The 17,266-nt window shown below is 38.8% G+C and overlaps 3 protein-coding genes; 2 read left to right on the top strand and 1 right to left on the bottom strand.

Annotated features, from left to right (window-relative positions):
• Positions 1–2,656: 2,656 nt before the first annotated feature.
• GSBLH_T00000725001 (uncharacterized protein) lies at positions 2,657–3,443 on the bottom strand. XM_013038973.1 has 2 exons: positions 3,110–3,443; positions 2,657–3,078 (listed from the first exon to the last, which is right to left on the bottom strand). Exons 1-2 carry the CDS (start codon positions 3,318–3,320, stop codon positions 2,687–2,689), a joined length of 603 nt encoding a protein of 200 aa, XP_012894427.1. The 5' UTR covers positions 3,321–3,443; the 3' UTR covers positions 2,657–2,686.
• Positions 3,444–4,908: 1,465 nt separating this feature from the next.
• GSBLH_T00000724001 (uncharacterized protein) lies at positions 4,909–15,826 on the top strand (the record flags this gene model as incomplete). Its single annotated transcript, XM_013038972.1, has 20 exons — positions 4,909–4,986; positions 5,021–5,291; positions 5,331–5,833; positions 5,870–6,106; positions 6,143–6,925; positions 6,962–7,471; positions 7,508–8,290; positions 8,327–8,408; positions 8,454–8,819; positions 8,847–9,227; positions 9,273–9,382; positions 9,419–9,932; positions 9,972–11,684; positions 11,730–12,116; positions 12,156–12,385; positions 12,422–12,931; positions 12,968–13,477; positions 13,514–13,733; positions 13,761–15,115; positions 15,152–15,826. 20 exons carry the CDS (start codon positions 4,909–4,911, stop codon positions 15,824–15,826), a joined length of 10,218 nt encoding a protein of 3,405 aa, XP_012894426.1.
• A 26-nt stretch (positions 15,827–15,852) lies between these two features.
• Positions 15,853–16,900, top strand: GSBLH_T00006108001 (uncharacterized protein; the record flags this gene model as incomplete). The annotated part of the gene is made up of 5 exons (XM_013038971.1): positions 15,853–16,023; positions 16,058–16,280; positions 16,309–16,456; positions 16,486–16,646; positions 16,677–16,900. 5 exons carry the CDS (start codon positions 15,853–15,855, stop codon positions 16,898–16,900), a joined length of 927 nt encoding a protein of 308 aa, XP_012894425.1.
• Between the last annotated feature and the right edge of the window lie 366 nt (positions 16,901–17,266).

The following is a 17,266-nucleotide window of genomic DNA, read 5'->3' as shown; positions in this document are numbered from 1 at the left end:
ATCAAAACTACAAATATCGCTAAAGAACGGCACCGCGTAAGTAATTCCGCTCAGCACTCCCACCTGCACTCCCCGAATCGCCAGCCTTCTCCAATCCCTCACAAAGAACGTCATCTTTCCCTTCGGGCCTACGCCTCACCGCTTCCCCGTTTCCACACATCCGCTCTCCAGCAGCTCCGCCGTCGTCGAGATGAACACCGGCATGGTGCACAGACACGACGCCGCCACCAGCACATAAATCAGCGCCGCCGCCCACGACGACGCGGGCAGGTTCTGCACGATGATCTGCTGCACCCCGCGGGGATCCGCGCTGAAAAACACCGCCGCTAGCGACGCCAGAGAGAGGTACGCGAAGCAGATGCCCACCACGCATTGCTTCGTCACGCGGTACGTGCGCGGCTGCTCCTCGTGGCGGACTTGCTTCTACGCGTGAGCAGGAACCGCGGGGGAAACGTAGAAAGTGAGGAAGGCGAAGTTGTACCCGAGGGAATACGGCGCGATGCCGAGGGACTTGGCGAAGTTCTGGAAATTGGAGAACCAGAAAAGCGAGGAGGAGAGCTTCGGAGAGAACGAAACGAAACCGTAGCTAAACGTTAAAAAGGAGAAACGGAGAAACATGACGACGGCGAGGTAGGAGATGAGAAGCGTGAAGATTCCGAACCAAGAGACGAAGAAGAGCTTGCTATGCGTTAAAAAGGGGAAACGGGGAAACTCGAGGTCTTGGATGCAGGAGACGATGTAGATGAGAAGGGTGAGGATGATGTGGAAGATGAGATTGCGACTGGAGGCACCGCCTAAGAAGTCTTCGGGCCAGTTCAAGTTTTTAATGTTGTCCATGACGCCGATCTGGGAATGAATGAAAAAAAGGAGGGAAACGATTGTGCCGATGATAATACCCCATATGGTCACAAAGAAAAAGAAAAGGAAGGTGTAATAGCCAGGGTTTCCCCATAACTAAAGAATAAAACAATACAAAGAAAACACACTTGAAACATAAGGTTACCGTAATCATTGCTGATAACGCGATTCGAATGATGCACTGGGACCACATGCTTCCGAATTCCGTCGTTCGATTCGATAAGGTACTTCGAGTTGATCACGTTAACCCAGGCAACGAAAGCAAACATAATAATTGTAGGAACAATACCCATCTAAGCCGTTATACAATCTGTGTTTCAATACGTTCATAATTGAAAATGGAATTCCAAGACAACCAGAACCAGTGATAGACTTAATCAAACTAACAGCAAACTAAGAATAATAACCAGAAAAAAGTACAACTCTCGAGTTTGTAAGTAAACCACTTTCAACAACTTCCATTTCGACTTTCGGAGTCACCTTTACTTCCACCTCAGGCACAATGGACTGGGGAGTAAACGTTGTCAGATCACTGATCAACTCATTGTTCTGCAACCCCATTCCTTTCGCATCAACCTTCTGTTTTTCATCCACCTTCACTTCCACGTTAGACATGGTAAACACAAAACTGCGACAACAAAAAGAATAAGTTATGAACCATGGAATATCCATTCAACCACTATTATTCTTCGATCCAAGTAAACAACGTTTTACACTCACAACCACGATGAACATGGAAGAGTAGCTACAGGCCTCCAATTTTTATAAAAAAAGAACCAGTGGTAAGCGATTTCTTTAATCACCCATATAAAAAAGGTATTAGTGAATGAAAACGAAAGGGCACGTCGTTCTCCTTTTGGAAAACACACTTACACAATCAAGAGGTCGAAGATTTGTGATGGCTCATCCATCGTATTGAGGATGGGAATGAAAATAAGTGAAGGAAAGTAGACAACTAGTGGATCCTTGAGATTATCAGATCGGAACTGAATATGGATCAGTGTCGACAAACCTGAATTACTGCAAAGAACAGGTAATAGATAGATTTGGGAAAGTTAAACGATATTTGTGCATTTCTCCACCAACAACACGGTTGGTAGCTATTATCGACGTAATCCTATTCGCATCCTGCGTTCCGTCTCTTTCTCGTTGTTTCATCCATTTAGAAACAAGAAAAAAGCATTGGCCAATAATGTACTTGTGTAACGAGGGTGAGATCGAATCTAACTATGGCGTTTTGTTATTGTGAGTATGCAACAAAGATTGCAGGTAAAATGCTATCCATCCAACACCAGAAAACACAAAATACGTTAAAAAAGAAAACGAGGGATCGTGAGATATTTGGTAAGGAGAACCTGCCAAATAATAGTATACAAGGCAAAACAGACGAATAACTAATATAACTCCAAATTAACATAAATCGACAATTCCATAGATAATTACGAGGGCATGAGTCTACAGTGCGCAATATAAAGGAAAAGCCAAAGGATTCTATTCTAAATAAGAAGAGTGTAAAGATCACAATCCAGCGGTCAAACAAATAATGTTCATGGTGGAATAGCTTCAAAATGTGATATACAAACTACACATGTTATAACAATGAGAGAGAGGGGCAACTACTACACTGGCCTAGAATGGGTATTAACTAGTTGAAATGAAATCACCTTTTACATATGGAACGGTCGTGGTGCTATTTTCAACACCTTCATTCCTTTGTCAATCTCTCAGGTTGCGCATAGCCTAGAATCGCATCCAAAATGACACCACGGGTAGAGAAACTGTCTAAAACAAACACCAACAGATCCAACACAAAATAGAACAATTCTCATCAAAAAACGTTCTTTCCATCCACTGCAGCCAGTGCGTTGGGTGTACACAATGCAGCCCAATATTCATCCCCTAAGCAAGCGCGAAGATAATCTGGATTGTTGTAGTAAATGCGAATGAATGTGTAAACCTCTGGAGGTACAATGATTAATCGACCCGGAGAGCGGGGAAAGGAGTTAAGGTAGTTTACATCCTTTTGTGGTGGTGGTACAGAAACAGTCTCCGAAAATTGGGACTGCGAAGAAAGCGTATCAGAAGAATCGGTTAAGGCTGTGGTACGCCCCCTTGATTTGGCATCAGAAGATGCTGTGGAATCTTTTCGCAGACGGACTCGACGACTTCTTGAAGTCATTCTAGTATCCATGACAGTTTGTTGGAGGAGTTCCTTATTCCCTAGAAATAACGCACAAGCAACGATACCTACGCCAATACTTATCACGCTTCTTTTTTCTGCAAATGTCGCAAACAGAAAACAATTTTGTGTTCTTAGGGTTGTGAAAGTGCTCGTTTGGCAACTGCTTTCGACAGAGTTTGCAACTCTTGCTTCCCAAGGATGACACTGAATCAGGCTCGTGTGATAAAGAAGAAGAAGAAAAATTAGGAGAAGTCGTAGAATCGTCAGAAACAATTAACATTTGATATGTAAAACCCGATTACTAGGAAATGTCAAACAACATTCAAACAGAATATCATATAACAAATCAAACATACCTTATAAAGAAAATTGGTAATAAACAGGAGAAATGATACAAAGTTTTCCAATTTCAATGAGATAAAGAGTAGTAACAGAGGAGTTACAAAACAGAAGGCAAAGTTTCCACCTTGGGGGAAACGTACAGTAATTGGCTCAAATTATGAAAAGCAAACTACACAACCAAACAAAAATTTGTTAGAATCAACACAACAGCAATACACAATATTAGTGAATGCAAACAAAAATAGAGATACTTGCCACATGAAGAGTTAATGAGATTAGTAAGGTTATCAGGATAATATACAAGGACTCGTAGATTTAAAGCAATACACAAAAATCTGCTAAATATGAAGGAAATCAAAATGACCACAAATCGGTGTTTTAATAAGTACGGTGAATTACGATATAGGATCTGTGACAGCAGCACGCATATCGAAGAAAAATGAGGGATCAACACAACTGCCGTAATTTCCGGTAGATCTGCCATATACACAATATAGACATGAAAACAGACATAATACCCATAATAAAACTGACAGTGATACATTAACTGCAAATTATCCCCAGTGAGAGGAATGGTCAAATCCAACATAAAAACCTTGCGTTCCGTAAAACATACAAAGCATTTAGCTTACATGGTCTAATGTATTTTCACACTATCCATTTCTAATAAGTAAGGACTATACAACAATATTAGCCACTTATTATTCCGAGACACATTAAATATACAAATGCACGTCCACTTCTGCCGATACATTAAAAATTATGATATACTCTTCATATTGTCACAAAAATATATATTCATATACAAAAAATACAACATCAATGATCAAAATGACATATCGCTTATAAATACAGTGTGCAACACGATTATTACCATGGATCACTCAGATAATATTCAGAAAAGGTAGAAAATAAATCCAAATTAAGATTCACAAATACCTTGCAAGTCACCACGTGTTAGATTACACAAATATCTGAGCAAATATATTCTGAAATGCGCCTTGAAACACTAGGTATTATATTATTGTTAAATATTGTGCTTTGTCAAGAGAGTTACTATGTGTGTGATAATGATGAGGTAAATAAGTATGAAGACATAAGCGTAGACGAAGGAGATCCTTTGTTTGAGGTAAGCAAGTGGCATTAATAACATCCTAGTTCGTATTTGATCTCTATGTGGATGAAGATGGTAACTACCAGCCTTGCCCTGCCAGTAAAATAGGTATAGAACCATAAGTGTATAGATCATTTCTGTAACTATGGTGTAAAAAAGCAGTGTTCATCAAGAGTGTTTGGATTCACACAAGATGGCATGTATACGATGGCAACTGTAGGCAATACTATCACATCCAAAATGTGTGCAGGAGAATGTAAAAGAGGTAATATGTATAACTTGATAATAAGTCTAAGGATACTATGGTATAGAAGGAGAACAATACACAACAGCGGAATGCGCAGGTCCATGTCCAGAAGGATACTACTGTCCAAAGTGTGGTAAGTAAAAAAAAGGTAATCAAAATATAGGAATGTTGTATGATGAAAAAATACTATGTCCCAGTGTGGCCATGAACTATTGTTCAGAAGGCAGTATTGACGCAAACATAGTAAGCAGCAATAATGTATACATTTTGATAATAGGCTGCTATTGGATACTACACCATACCCGAAGACTCCTTCCCTAAAATAGCACAAGTCATTTGTCCACCAGGACACTACTGTACATTAGGCATTAAACATAAATGTCCCGCTGGTACTTATGGATCAATTGAAGGATTGAGCAATGAGCAATGTTCAGGATTATGTGAAGCTGGATATTATTGTCCACCTGGATCTATAAATGCAACAGCGAATGATTGTGGAAGTGTAGATAAATATTGTCCTGAAGGAAGTGGATCACCGATTGATGTGAGTGAAGGATATTATTCTGGACCTGAATCATCCAATGAAGCAAATCGATCTGAACAAACGATTTGTCCAATTGGCAGTTATTGTGTGAATGGAGTAAAGAATGAATGTCCTGCTGGTACTTATGGATCAATTGAAGGATTGAGCAATGAGCAATGTTCAGGATTATGTGAAGCTGGATATTATTGTTTAGCTGGATCTACAAATTCAACTGCAAATGATTGTGGAAGTGTAGATAAATATTGTCCTGAAGGAAGTGGATCACCGATCGATGTGAGTGAAGGATATTATTCTGGACCTGAATCATCCAATGAAGCAAATCGATCTGAACAAACGATTTGTCCAATTGGCAGTTATTGCTCGAACGGAGTGAAGAATGAATGTCCTGCTGGTACTTATGGATCAATTGAAGGATTGAGCAATGAGCAATGTTCAGGATTATGTGAAGCTGGATATTATTGTTTAGCTGGATCTACAAATTCAACTGCAAATGATTGTGGAAGTGTAGATAAATATTGTCCTGAAGGAAGTGGATCACCAATTGATGTGAGTGAAGGATATTATTCTGGACCTGAAACTGAGAATGAATCAAATCGATCTGAACAAACGATTTGTCCAATTGGCAGTTATTGCTCGAACGGAGTGAAGAATGAATGTCCTGCTGGTACTTATGGATCAATTGAAGGATTGAGCAATGAGCAATGTTCAGGATTATGTGAAGCTGGATATTATTGTTTAGCTGGATCTACAAATTCAACTGCAAATGATTGTGGAAGTGTAGATAAATATTGTCCTGAAGGAAGTGGATCACCGATCGATGTGAGTGAAGGATATTATTCTGGACCTGAAACTGAGAATGAATCAAATCGATCTGAACAAACGATTTGTCCAATTGGCAGTTATTGCTCGAACGGAGTGAAGAATGAATGTCCTGCTGGTACTTATGGATCAATTGAAGGATTGAGCACTGAGCAATGTTCAGGATTATGTGAAGCTGGATATTATTGTTTAGCTGGATCTACAAATGCAACTGCAAATGATTGTGGAAGTGTAGATAAATATTGTCCTGAAGGAAGTGGATCACCAATTGATGTGAGTGAAGGATATTATTCTGGACCTGAAACTGAGAATGAATCAAATCGATCTGAACAAACGATTTGTCCAATTGGCAGTTATTGTGTGAACGGAGTAAAGAATGAATGTCCTGCTGGTACTTATGGATCAATTGAAGGATTGAGCAATGAGCAATGTTCAGGATTATGTGAAGCTGGATATTATTGTTTAGCTGGATCTACAAATTCAACTGCAAATGATTGTGGAAGTGTAGATAAATATTGTCCTGAAGGAAGTGGATCACCGATCGATGTGAGTGAAGGATATTATTCTGGACCTGAATCATCCAATGAAGCAAATCGATCTGAACAAACGATTTGTCCAATTGGCAGTTATTGCTCGAACGGAGTGAAGAATGAATGTCCTGCTGGTACTTATGGATCAATTGAAGGATTGACTACAAGTGAATGTTCAGGATTATGTGAAGCTGGATATTATTGTTTAGCTGGATCTACAAATTCAACTGCAAATGATTGTGGAAGTGTAGATAAATATTGTCCTGAAGGAAGTGGATCACCAATTGATGTGAGTGAAGGATACTATTCTGGACCTGAAACTGAGAATGAATCAAATCGATCTGAACAAACGATTTGTCCAATTGGCAGTTATTGCTCGAACGGAGTGAAGAATGAATGTCCTGCTGGTACTTATGGATCAATTGAAGGATTGAGCAATGAGCAATGTTCAGGATTATGTGAAGCTGGATATTATTGTTTAGCTGGATCTACAAATTCAACTGCAAATGATTGTGGAAGTGTAGATAAATATTGTCCTGAAGGAAGTGGATCACCAATTGATGTGAGTGAAGGATACTATTCTGGACCTGAATCATCCAATGAAGCAAATCGATCTGAACAAACGATTTGTCCAATTGGCAGTTATTGTGTGAATGGAGTAAAGAATGAATGTCCTGCTGGTACTTATGGATCAATTGAAGGATTGAGCAATGAGCAATGTTCAGGATTATGTGAAGCTGGATATTATTGTTTAGCTGGATCTACAAATTCAACTGCAAATGATTGTGGAAGTGTAGATAAATATTGTCCTGAAGGAAGTGGATCACCAATTGATGTGAGTGAAGGATACTATTCTGGACCTGAAACTGAGAATGAATCAAATCGATCTGAACAAACGATTTGTCCAATTGGCAGTTATTGCTCGAACGGAGTAAAGAATGAATGTCCTGCTGGTACTTATGGATCAATTGAAGGATTGAGCAATGAGCAATGTTCAGGATTATGTGAAGCTGGATATTATTGTCCACCTGGATCTACAAATTCAACTGCAAATGATTGTGGAAGTGTAGATAAATATTGTCCTGAAGGAAGTGGATCACCGATCGATGTGAGTGAAGGATATTATTCTGGACCTGAAACTGAGAATGAATCAAATCGATCTGAACAAACGATTTGTCCAATTGGCAGTTATTGTGTGAACGGAGTAAAGAATGAATGTCCTGCTGGTACTTATGGATCGATTGAAGGATTGAGCAATGAGCAATGTTCAGGATTATGTGAAGCTGGATATTATTGTCCACCTGGATCTACAAATTCAACTGCAAATGATTGTGGAAGTGTAGATAAGTATTGTCCTGAAGGAAGTGGATCACCGATCGATGTGAGTGAAGGATATTATTCTGGACCTGAATCATCCAATGAAGCAAATCGATCTGAACAAACAATTTGTCCAATTGGCAGTTATTGCTCGAACGGAGTGAAGAATGAATGTCCCGCTGGTACTTATGGATCAAGTGAAGGATTGATCACAAGTGAATGTTCAGGATTATGTGAAGCTGGATATTATTGTTTAGCTGGATCTACAAATGCAACTGCAAATGATTGTGGAAGTGTAGATAAATATTGTCCTGAAGGAAGTGGATCACCAATTGATGTGAGTGAAGGATACTATTCTGGACCTGAAACTGAGAATGAATCAAATCGATCTGAACAAACGATTTGTCCAATTGGCAGTTATTGCTCGAACGGAGTGAAGAATGAATGTCCCGCTGGTACTTATGGATCAAGTGAAGGATTGAGCAATGAGCAATGTTCAGGATTATGTGAAGCTGGATATTATTGTTTAGCTGGATCTACAAATGCAACTGCAAATGATTGTGGAAGTGTAGATAAATATTGTCCTGAAGGAAGTGGATCACCAATTGATGTGAGTGAAGGATATTATTCTGGACCTGAATCATCCAATGAATCAAATCGATCTGAACAAACGATTTGTCCAATTGGCAGTTATTGCTCGAACGGAGTGAAGAATGAATGTCCCGCTGGTACTTATGGATCAATTGAAGGATTGACTACAAGTGAATGTTCAGGATTATGTGAAGCTGGATATTATTGTTTAGCTGGATCTACAAATTCAACTGCAAATGATTGTGGAAGTGTAGATAAATATTGTCCTGAAGGAAGTGGATCACCAATTGATGTGAGTGAAGGATACTATTCTGGACCTGAATCATCCAATGAATCAAATCGATCTGAACAAACGATTTGTCCAATTGGCAGTTATTGCTCGAACGGAGTGAAGAATGAATGTCCCGCTGGTACTTATGGATCAAGTGAAGGATTGAGCAATGAGCAATATTCAGGATTATGTGAAGCTGGATATTATTGTTTAGCTGGATCTACAAATGCAACTGCAAATGATTGTGGAAGTGTAGATAAATATTGTCCTGAAGGAAGTGGATCACCAATTGATGTGAGTGAAGGATATTATTCTGGACCTGAATCATCCAATGAATCAAATCGATCTGAACAAACGATTTGTCCAATTGGCAGTTATTGCTCGAACGGAGTGAAGAATGAATGTCCTGCTGGTACTTATGGATCGATTGAAGGATTGAGCAATGAGCAATGTTCAGGATTATGTGAAGCTGGATATTATTGTTTAGCTGGATCTACAAATTCAACTGCAAATGATTGTGGAAGTGTAGATAAATATTGTCCTGAAGGAAGTGGATCACCAATTGATGTGAGTGAAGGATACTATTCTGGACCTGAAACTGAGAATGAATCAAATCGATCTGAACAAACGATTTGTCCAATTGGCAGTTATTGCTCGAACGGAGTGAAGAATGAATGTCCCGCTGGTACTTATGGATCAATTGAAGGATTGAGCAATGAACAATGTTCAGGATTATGTGAAGCTGGATATTATTGTTTAGCTGGATCTACAAATGCAACTGCAAATGATTGTGGAAGTGTAGATAAATATTGTCCTGAAGGAAGTGGATCACCAATTGATGTGAGTGAAGGATATTATTCTGGACCTGAAACTGAGAATGAATCAAATCGATCTGAACAAACGATTTGTCCAATTGGCAGTTATTGTGTGAATGGAGTGAAGAATGAATGTCCTGCTGGTACTTATGGATCAATTGAAGGATTGAGCAATGAGCAATGTTCAGGATTATGTGAAGCTGGATATTATTGTTTAGCTGGATCTACAAATTCAACTGCAAATGATTGTGGAAGTGTAGATAAATATTGTCCTGAAGGAAGTGGATCACCGATCGATGTGAGTGAAGGATATTATTCTGGACCTGAATCATCCAATGAAGCAAATCGATCTGAACAAACGATTTGTCCAATTGGCAGTTATTGCTCGAACGGAGTGAAGAATGAATGTCCTGCTGGTACTTATGGATCAATTGAAGGATTGAGCAATGAGCAATGTTCAGGATTATGTGAAGCTGGATATTATTGTTTAGCTGGATCTACAAATTCAACTGCAAATGATTGTGGAAGTGTAGATAAATATTGTCCTGAAGGAAGTGGATCACCAATTGATGTGAGTGAAGGATACTATTCTGGACCTGAATCATCCAATGAAGCAAATCGATCTGAACAAACGATTTGTCCAATTGGCAGTTATTGTGTGAATGGAGTGAAGAATGAATGTCCTGCTGGTACTTATGGATCGATTGAAGGATTGAGCACTGAACAATGTTCAGGATTATGTGAAGCTGGATACTATTGTCCACCTGGATCTACAAATGCAACTGCAAATGATTGTGGAAGTGTAGATAAATATTGTCCTGAAGGAAGTGGATCACCGATTGATGTGAGTGAAGGATATTATTCTGGACCTGAATCATCCAATGAATCAAATCGATCTGAACAAACGATTTGTCCAATTGGCAGTTATTGTGTGAATGGAGTGAAGAATGAATGTCCTGCTGGTACTTATGGATCAACTGAAGGATTGACCACCAGTCAATGTTCAGGATTATGTGAAGCTGGATACTATTGTTTAGCTGGATCTACAAATGCAACTGCAAATGATTGTGGAAGTGTAGATAAATACTGTCCTGAAGGAAGTGGATCACCGATTGATGTGAGTGAAGGATATTATTCTGGACCTGAATCTGAGAATGAAGCAAATCGATCTGAACAAACGATTTGTCCAATTGGCAGTTATTGTGTGAATGGAGTGAAGAATGAATGTCCTGCTGGTACTTATGGATCGATTGAAGGATTGAGCAATGAACAATGTTCAGGATTATGTGAAGCTGGATACTATTGTCCACCTGGATCTACAAATGCAACTGCAAATGATTGTGGAAGTGTAGATAAATATTGTCCTGAAGGAAGTGGATCACCAATTGATGTGAGTGAAGGATATTATTCTGGACCTGAATCTGAGAATGAATCAAATCGATCTGAACAAACGATTTGTCCAATTGGCAGTTATTGTGTGAATGGAGTGAAGAATGAATGTCCTGCTGGTACTTATGGATCGATTGAAGGATTGACTACAAGTGAATGTTCAGGATTATGTGAAGCTGGATATTATTGTCCACCTGGATCTACAAATGCAACTGCAAATGATTGTGGAAGTGTAGATAAATACTGTCCTGAAGGAAGTGGATCACCAATCGATGTGAGTGAAGGATATTATTCTGGACCTGAATCATCCAATGAATCAAATCGATCTGAACAAACGATTTGTCCAATTGGCAGTTATTGTGTGAACGGAGTGAAGAATGAATGTCCTGCTGGTACTTATGGATCGATTGAAGGATTGAGCAATGAACAATGTTCAGGATTATGTGAAGCTGGATACTATTGTTTAGCTGGATCTACAAATGCAACTGCAAATGATTGTGGAAGTGTAAATAAGTATTGTCCTGAAGGAAGTGGATCACCAATCGATGTGAGTGAAGGATATTATTCTGGACCTGAATCTGAGAATGAATCAAATCGATCTGAACAAACGATTTGTCCAATTGGCAGTTATTGTGTGAATGGAGTGAAGAATGAATGTCCTGCTGGTACTTATGGATCAATTGAAGGATTGACTACAAGTGAATGTTCAGGATTATGTGAAGCTGGATACTATTGTTTAGCTGGATCTACAAATGCAACTGCAAATGATTGTGGAAGTGTAGATAAATACTGTCCTGAAGGAAGTGGATCACCAATCGATGTGAGTGAAGGATATTATTCTGGACCTGAATCATCCAATGAATCAAATCGATCTGAACAAACGATTTGTCCAATTGGCAGTTATTGTGTGAATGGAGTAAAGAATGAATGTCCTGCTGGTACTTATGGATCGATTGAAGGATTGACTACAAGTGAATGTTCAGGATTATGTGAAGCTGGATACTATTGTTTAGCTGGATCTACAAATGCAACTGCAAATGATTGTGGAAGTGTAGATAAATACTGTCCTGAAGGAAGTGGATCACCGATTGATGTGAGTGAAGGATATTATTCTGGACCTGAATCTGAGAATGAAGCAAATCGATCTGAACAAACGATTTGTCCAATTGGCAGTTATTGTGTGAACGGAGTGAAGAATGAATGTCCTGCTGGTACTTATGGATCGATTGAAGGATTGAGCAATGAACAATGTTCAGGATTATGTGAAGCTGGATACTATTGTTTAGCTGGATCTACAAATGCAACTGCAAATGATTGTGGAAGTGTAGATAAATATTGTCCTGAAGGAAGTGGATCACCGATTGATGTGAGTGAAGGATATTATTCTGGACCTGAATCTGAGAATGAAGCAAATCGATCTGAACAAACGATTTGTCCAATTGGCAGTTATTGTGTGAATGGAGTGAAGAATGAATGTCCTGCTGGTACTTATGGATCGATTGAAGGATTGAGCAATGAACAATGTTCAGGATTATGTGAAGCTGGATATTATTGTTTAGCTGGATCTACAAATGCAACTGCAAATGATTGTGGAAGTGTAGATAAATATTGTCCTGAAGGAAGTGGATCACCAATTGATGTGAGTGAAGGATACTATTCTGGACCTGAATCTGAGAATGAATCAAATCGATCTGAACAAACGATTTGTCCAATTGGCAGTTATTGTGTGAATGGAGTAAAGAATGAATGTCCTGCTGGTACTTATGGATCAATTGAAGGATTGACTACAAGTGAATGTTCAGGATTATGTGAAGCTGGATATTATTGTTTAGCTGGATCTACAAATGCAACTGCAAATGATTGTGGAAGTGTAGATAAATATTGTCCTGAAGGAAGTGGATCACCAATTGATGTGAGTGAAGGATACTATTCTGGACCTGAAACTGAGAATGAATCAAATCGATCTGAACAAACGATTTGTCCAATTGGCAGTTATTGTGTGAATGGAGTAAAGAATGAATGTCCTGCTGGTACTTATGGATCAATTGAAGGATTGAGCAATGAGCAATGTTCAGGATTATGTGAAGCTGGATATTATTGTTTAGCTGGATCTACAAATTCAACTGCAAATGATTGTGGAAGTGTAGATAAATATTGTCCTGAAGGAAGTGGATCACCGATCGATGTGAGTGAAGGATACTATTCTGGACCTGAATCATCCAATGAATCAAATCGATCTGAACAAACGATTTGTCCAATTGGCAGTTATTGCTCGAACGGAGTGAAGAATGAATGTCCCGCTGGTACTTATGGATCAATTGAAGGATTGACTACAAGTGAATGTTCAGGATTATGTGAAGCTGGATATTATTGTTTAGCTGGATCTACAAATTCAACTGCAAATGATTGTGGAAGTGTAGATAAATATTGTCCTGAAGGAAGTGGATCACCAATTGATGTGAGTGAAGGATACTATTCTGGACCTGAAACTGAGAATGAATCAAATCGATCTGAACAAACGATTTGTCCAATTGGCAGTTATTGCTCGAACGGAGTGAAGAATGAATGTCCCGCTGGTACTTATGGATCAAGTGAAGGATTGAGCAATGAGCAATGTTCAGGATTATGTGAAGCTGGATATTATTGTTTAGCTGGATCTACAAATTCAACTGCAAATGATTGTGGAAGTGTAGATAAATATTGTCCTGAAGGAAGTGGATCACCAATTGATGTGAGTGAAGGATATTATTCTGGACCTGAATCATCCAATGAATCAAATCGATCTGAACAAACGATTTGTCCAATTGGCAGTTATTGCTCGAACGGAGTGAAGAATGAATGTCCCGCTGGTACTTATGGATCAATTGAAGGATTGAGCAATGAGCAATGTTCAGGATTATGTGAAGCTGGATATTATTGTTTAGCTGGATCTACAAATGCAACTGCAAATGATTGTGGAAGTGTAGATAAATATTGTCCTGAAGGAAGTGGATCACCGATTGATGTGAGTGAAGGATATTATTCTGGACCTGAATCATCCAATGAATCAAATCGATCTGAACAAACGATTTGTCCAATTGGCAGTTATTGTGTGAATGGAGTGAAGAATGAATGTCCTGCTGGTACTTATGGATCAATTGAAGGATTGAGCAATGAACAATGTTCAGGATTATGTGAAGCTGGATACTATTGTTTAGCTGGATCTACAAATGCAACTGCAAATGATTGTGGAAGTGTAGATAAATACTGTCCTGAAGGAAGTGGATCACCAATCGATGTGAGTGAAGGATATTATTCTGGACCTGAATCTGAGAATGAAGCAAATCGATCTGAACAAACGATTTGTCCAATTGGCAGTTATTGTGTGAATGGAGTGAAGAATGAATGTCCTGCTGGTACTTATGGATCGATTGAAGGATTGAGCAATGAACAATGTTCAGGATTATGTGAAGCTGGATACTATTGTCCACCTGGATCTACAAATGCAACTGCAAATGATTGTGGAAGTGTAGATAAATATTGTCCTGAAGGAAGTGGATCACCAATTGATGTGAGTGAAGGATATTATTCTGGACCTGAATCATCCAATGAATCAAATCGATCTGAACAAACGATTTGTCCAATTGGCAGTTATTGCTCGAACGGAGTGAAGAATGAATGTCCTGCTGGTACTTATGGATCGATTGAAGGATTGAGCAATGAACAATGTTCAGGATTATGTGAAGCTGGATACTATTGTTTAGCTGGATCTACAAATGCAACTGCAAATGATTGTGGAAGTGTAGATAAATATTGTCCTGAAGGAAGTGGATCACCGATTGATGTGAGTGAAGGATATTATTCTGGACCTGAATCTGAGAATGAATCAAATCGATCTGAACAAACGATTTGTCCAATTGGCAGTTATTGTGTGAATGGAGTGAAGAATGAATGTCCTGCTGGTACTTATGGATCAATTGAAGGATTGAGCAATGAACAATGTTCAGGATTATGTGAAGCTGGATACTATTGTTTAGCTGGATCTACAAATGCAACTGCAAATGATTGTGGAAGTGTAGATAAATATTGTCCTGAAGGAAGTGGATCACCGATTGATGTGAGTGAAGGATATTATTCTGGACCTGAATCTGAGAATGAAGCAAATCGATCTGAACAAACGATTTGTCCAATTGGCAGTTATTGCTCGAACGGAGTGAAGAATGAATGTCCCGCTGGTACTTATGGATCAAGTGAAGGATTGAGCAATGAGCAATGTTCAGGATTATGTGAAGCTGGATATTATTGTCCACCTGGATCTACAAATTCAACTGCAAATGATTGTGGAAGTGTAGATAAATATTGTCCTGAAGGAAGTGGATCACCAATTGATGTGAGTGAAGGATATTATTCTGGACCTGAATCATCCAATGAATCAAATCGATCTGAACAAACGATTTGTCCAATTGGCAGTTATTGCTCGAACGGAGTGAAGAATGAATGTCCCGCTGGTACTTATGGATCAATTGAAGGATTGACTACAAGTGAATGTTCAGGATTATGTGAAGCTGGATATTATTGTTTAGCTGGATCTACAAATGCAACTGCAAATGATTGTGGAAGTGTAGATAAATATTGTCCTGAAGGAAGTGAATCACCAATCGATGTGCCTGATGGTTTGTGCAGTTACCCGTTTGACGTACCAGTATCTAATAGATTTGATTTGTACACTCCGACTGTTTGGGAAATTTGTATCGATGGAATGTATTTTGTAATGGGTGTTATTGTGATCGTAGATTGTACAACCGTGTACTGTTTGAGAATGAGTTAGGTGATATACTCTGTGCTAGTCATACTATGGATGTGTTTATTGTGAATGATATCGTCGACTATCAATCTGTTATTTCGAATTTGTTTATTAGATCTGTCAATTTACCATACGAAACCTATGTGTCTTCTAGCTTAGTACAGTATTCGAACATTACTCATCAGGTTTCGTTCACTTTACAAGATAATGCTATTCGCCAGGTATGTAATGTGAGTATTTTTTACTATTCTATAGTTGTTGAATCAGTTCTCTCCATTCAAATTCAACATCACTGCTGTGGATCAAGTATCATCATTCACCTGTTCGGTTTCTGTCTATTTTAATGATTATAATATTCCTCCCGTTGCCCTGGATTCTGCTTTTGAGTTACCTTTATACTCACCCAAGTACTCATCATTGGGCTATGTTGTTGCATATGATGTTGATTATAACCAATCTTTGCATTTTTCCATTCTCAGTATTCTTTCTCCATTGATATTACTTAGATGATTCCGTTTATTCTGCTTTCTTTGCTGTGAATGATACTACCGGAGAGATTGTTTTACTAGATAATAATGTATTTGCCAAGTCGTTTACGGATTGTACTTTAACGGTGTTGGTGGAGGATGATGGCATACCAGCATTGAATGATACGTAGAATCATTCATATTCTTCAATCGTAGATGTTCTATTTACATTCACATCGTTGATCCTGTCAGTATTCCAATTGAGATTATTCATTATACCAATGTTACAATTGAAGAAAACAATGATCCGAACACTATCATCGATAATGTCCTTGTTGTTAATGATTCTAGATTAACCTCAGTTAGTTTCCATTACGGTATAGTCATAATCAATGATCTACTCCTAGAATCTTCCGTTATGTCTATAAGAGCGAATGGCTCTCTCTTTATTCATGAATCACTTAATTACGAGCATCAATCGCTCTATGAATGTCTGGTTCTTGTTTATCTTGCCAATTCTCATGTCCCTGTGGCGATGGTCCCGTTATTTGTGTTTGTGGTGGATATATCCTTTATTATCAATAATGCCATTTTGTTTCTTGACTTCACGTTAATGAACCTCCCACTATAGTTACGCTCACCGTTCGTATTGATGAGAATGCAAGTCCTGAGACTTGGTCTGAACAACTCAGCTTCACGGATGAAGTTCCAATCTTCTTGAGTTCTCATTTCTAGGATATCTTCCAAGAGCATACCTTCACGTTACTCACACCCTGCTCTCACTCGATCATTCAGCCATTCAATCTATCTGAATCTGGAAAATTGATGCTAACATCATCGTTGGATGCATATCAGTATAATCGATATCAACTATTGGTTCAGTTGTGTGACATATCCTTATTCTATTATCAAGGCTGTTTTCCTTCACTTCACTCTGGAATTCCAAGGCTTTGTTCTGAAGAGAATGTCACGGTTGTTTTGTCGGCTGTGGACAAGG

Source organism: Blastocystis hominis (genome assembly GCF_000151665.1).
Source record: "Blastocystis hominis, Singapore isolate B (sub-type 7) whole genome shotgun sequence assembly, scaffold_1".
Taxonomy (NCBI): Eukaryota; class Bigyra; order Opalinata; family Blastocystidae; genus Blastocystis; species Blastocystis hominis.
Note: the sequence above shows the minus strand (reverse complement) of the source record. Positions and strands in the feature narration are given on the sequence as shown.

Bases quoted from the DNA above. Each gene is read 5' to 3' on its own strand.
- GSBLH_T00000725001 (XM_013038973.1), bottom strand. From the start codon at position 3,320: ATGTTAATTGTTTCTGACGATTCTACGACTTCTCCTAATTTTTCTTCT. The intron at 3,079-3,109 runs GTAGGTATCGTT...CGTTATTTCTAG, and splicing joins GAAGCGTGATAAGTATTGGC to GGAATAAGGAACTCCTCCAA.